The 1,937-nt window shown below is 33.5% G+C and overlaps 1 protein-coding gene across 1 annotated transcript; it reads right to left on the bottom strand.

The window, feature by feature from the left end:
• Positions 1-192: 192 nt before the first annotated feature.
• Positions 193-1,681, bottom strand: LOAG_13914 (pyridoxamine 5'-phosphate oxidase; the record flags this gene model as incomplete). Its single annotated transcript, XM_003149418.1, has 4 exons — positions 193-300; positions 456-527; positions 994-1,122; positions 1,550-1,681. The coding sequence occupies 4 exons, from the start codon at positions 1,679-1,681 to the stop codon at positions 193-195; spliced, it is 441 nt and encodes a 146-aa protein (XP_003149466.1).
• Between the last annotated feature and the right edge of the window lie 256 nt (positions 1,682-1,937).

Consider the following 1,937-nt stretch of genomic DNA (forward strand, 5'->3'; position numbering starts at 1 on the left):
AACTATTGCTCTTTTTTCCAGGGAATTTTTATTGGAGTATAGGCTATAATTACAAAGTTTATATTAATTTGTGACATTTAAGTAGCTACTAACGGTTATATTTACAGTGAAAGCTATATTTGAAGGAATTCGACAATCAGCTGGATTAACATGGATCCCTTGAGAGTGATTTTCACGGTGAAAGACGCCTAATCAACCACTCCGTTTCATTAGCTCCTTTTTCAAATACAATACAATCATGTATCCGATCAGTTTGACCTTGCCAAAATTCAAAATAGTGTGGACGCAATCTATAGCACCCTTAAACATCCGTCATTCATTAATTACTCTGATTATATCGATGAAGATGACGCAGCACATGTTATTCACCGAATTCTTAAGAATGTATAGAAAGAACTGAGGCCAACTGTAAGAATGAAATATTAAATAAAATTTTAAATGAAGTAAGTTCGTACCAGTCTAATAATTGCTTTTTCACCTTTTTCGGCGACAAGTTTCTCCAATTCCATTTTCTTGTCTTCCAGATACTACAAAAAGTAAGCGAAGAATGTTAAATTGAATAAAGAAGCTGACAAGTTAATTCAAATTAAACCGAATTCACTGCATACTCAAAACTTTGAAACTAAGTCCAGAACTGGAAGCGGTCGAAGTAAATGTCACACACTTGATTTCAACAAATGGAAAGGACAATTTGGAACAGGAAATGATTATCACTTGAACATTAACCTATTTCATTCATTCTCTCATATCACTCATAGTGATTACGTCATGCAGCAAATTTAAATTATTTGAACGGATTTCAGCGTTGATAAGCCGTTGATGTTGCATTATTATAATAGATATAGAACTTTCCTGGTATTTTAAAATGTAAATTACAGTTTAATGAACTGGAAAACAGAATATGCTCCGTCATTTTTCAGTGGACGGAAATCAGCACCACTGATAGATCAGTTTTACAAATGGCGAAGAAATATTCTGCAAAAGAAATCTAACCTGCCTGTTTGGAGTCATCTTGCTTTGTTCGCTCACTTTTGAACCAATAGGACTTTTCAATGGCCGATGATACCAATAAGCTTCTGCAGCGTCAACAGGCAATTTCTCAAGTTTGCCCTCCATTCGAACCTAAAATTTAATATTTTAAAAATTACTGCAACATATAATGTGATATTTTAGTAATTTCACACAAATTTTTTTTTTAATTGAATAACACTAAAAATAATCGCTTAAGAAAAAGGACAAATATACAAACTGCAGATCACTAGAACTGTTCGGTCACTAAAAAGGACAAATATACAAACTGCAGATCACTAGAACTGTTCGGTCACTAAAAAGGACAAATATACAAACTGCAGATCACTAGAACTGTTCAGTCACTAAACGTAGCATCCTTTCCTCAATGCAATACGCTGCAAAAACTACCAAAAACTCCCATGTTATTAACGGCCCTAATAATCCAGCTTTAACTCCAAGCACTCTTTCAGACTACTCTACTTTTAAAACATTTCTACACGACGAAAAGAATTTCATCTGAATCGATGAAACTGCTCACTTGTCTATCAACATGAGGCCAGTAAAATAGCATGGAAGCATGAGGATTCCTATCAATTTGCATTCCTTTGGCACTGTTATAGTGTGTATAGAAGCACAGGCCTTCCCTGTCATACTCTTTCATTAAAACCATTCGTGACTTGGGTTGATTATTGATTACCTGAAAAATTCGCTTTTTTTTCAGTGATACAATCAAAGTATCACAAGGCATAAAAGGAATGCATTTATGGTTCAATGAAAACAGTTTAAAAGAAAAGCTTGAAATTCAAAAGTAAATAATGGAAAAAACTTCGCAATGAGGGAAGTAATGGATAAGCTTAAAATAGCTTACGGTTGGAAAAAACAGACAATAAAAAATATCTTATAAATTAAAAAGAAATCATCGAAAA

The sequence above is a fragment of the Loa loa genome, assembly GCF_000183805.2.
Source record: "Loa loa unplaced genomic scaffold supercont3.835, whole genome shotgun sequence".
In the NCBI taxonomy this organism is placed as follows: Eukaryota; Metazoa; Nematoda; class Chromadorea; order Rhabditida; family Onchocercidae; genus Loa; species Loa loa.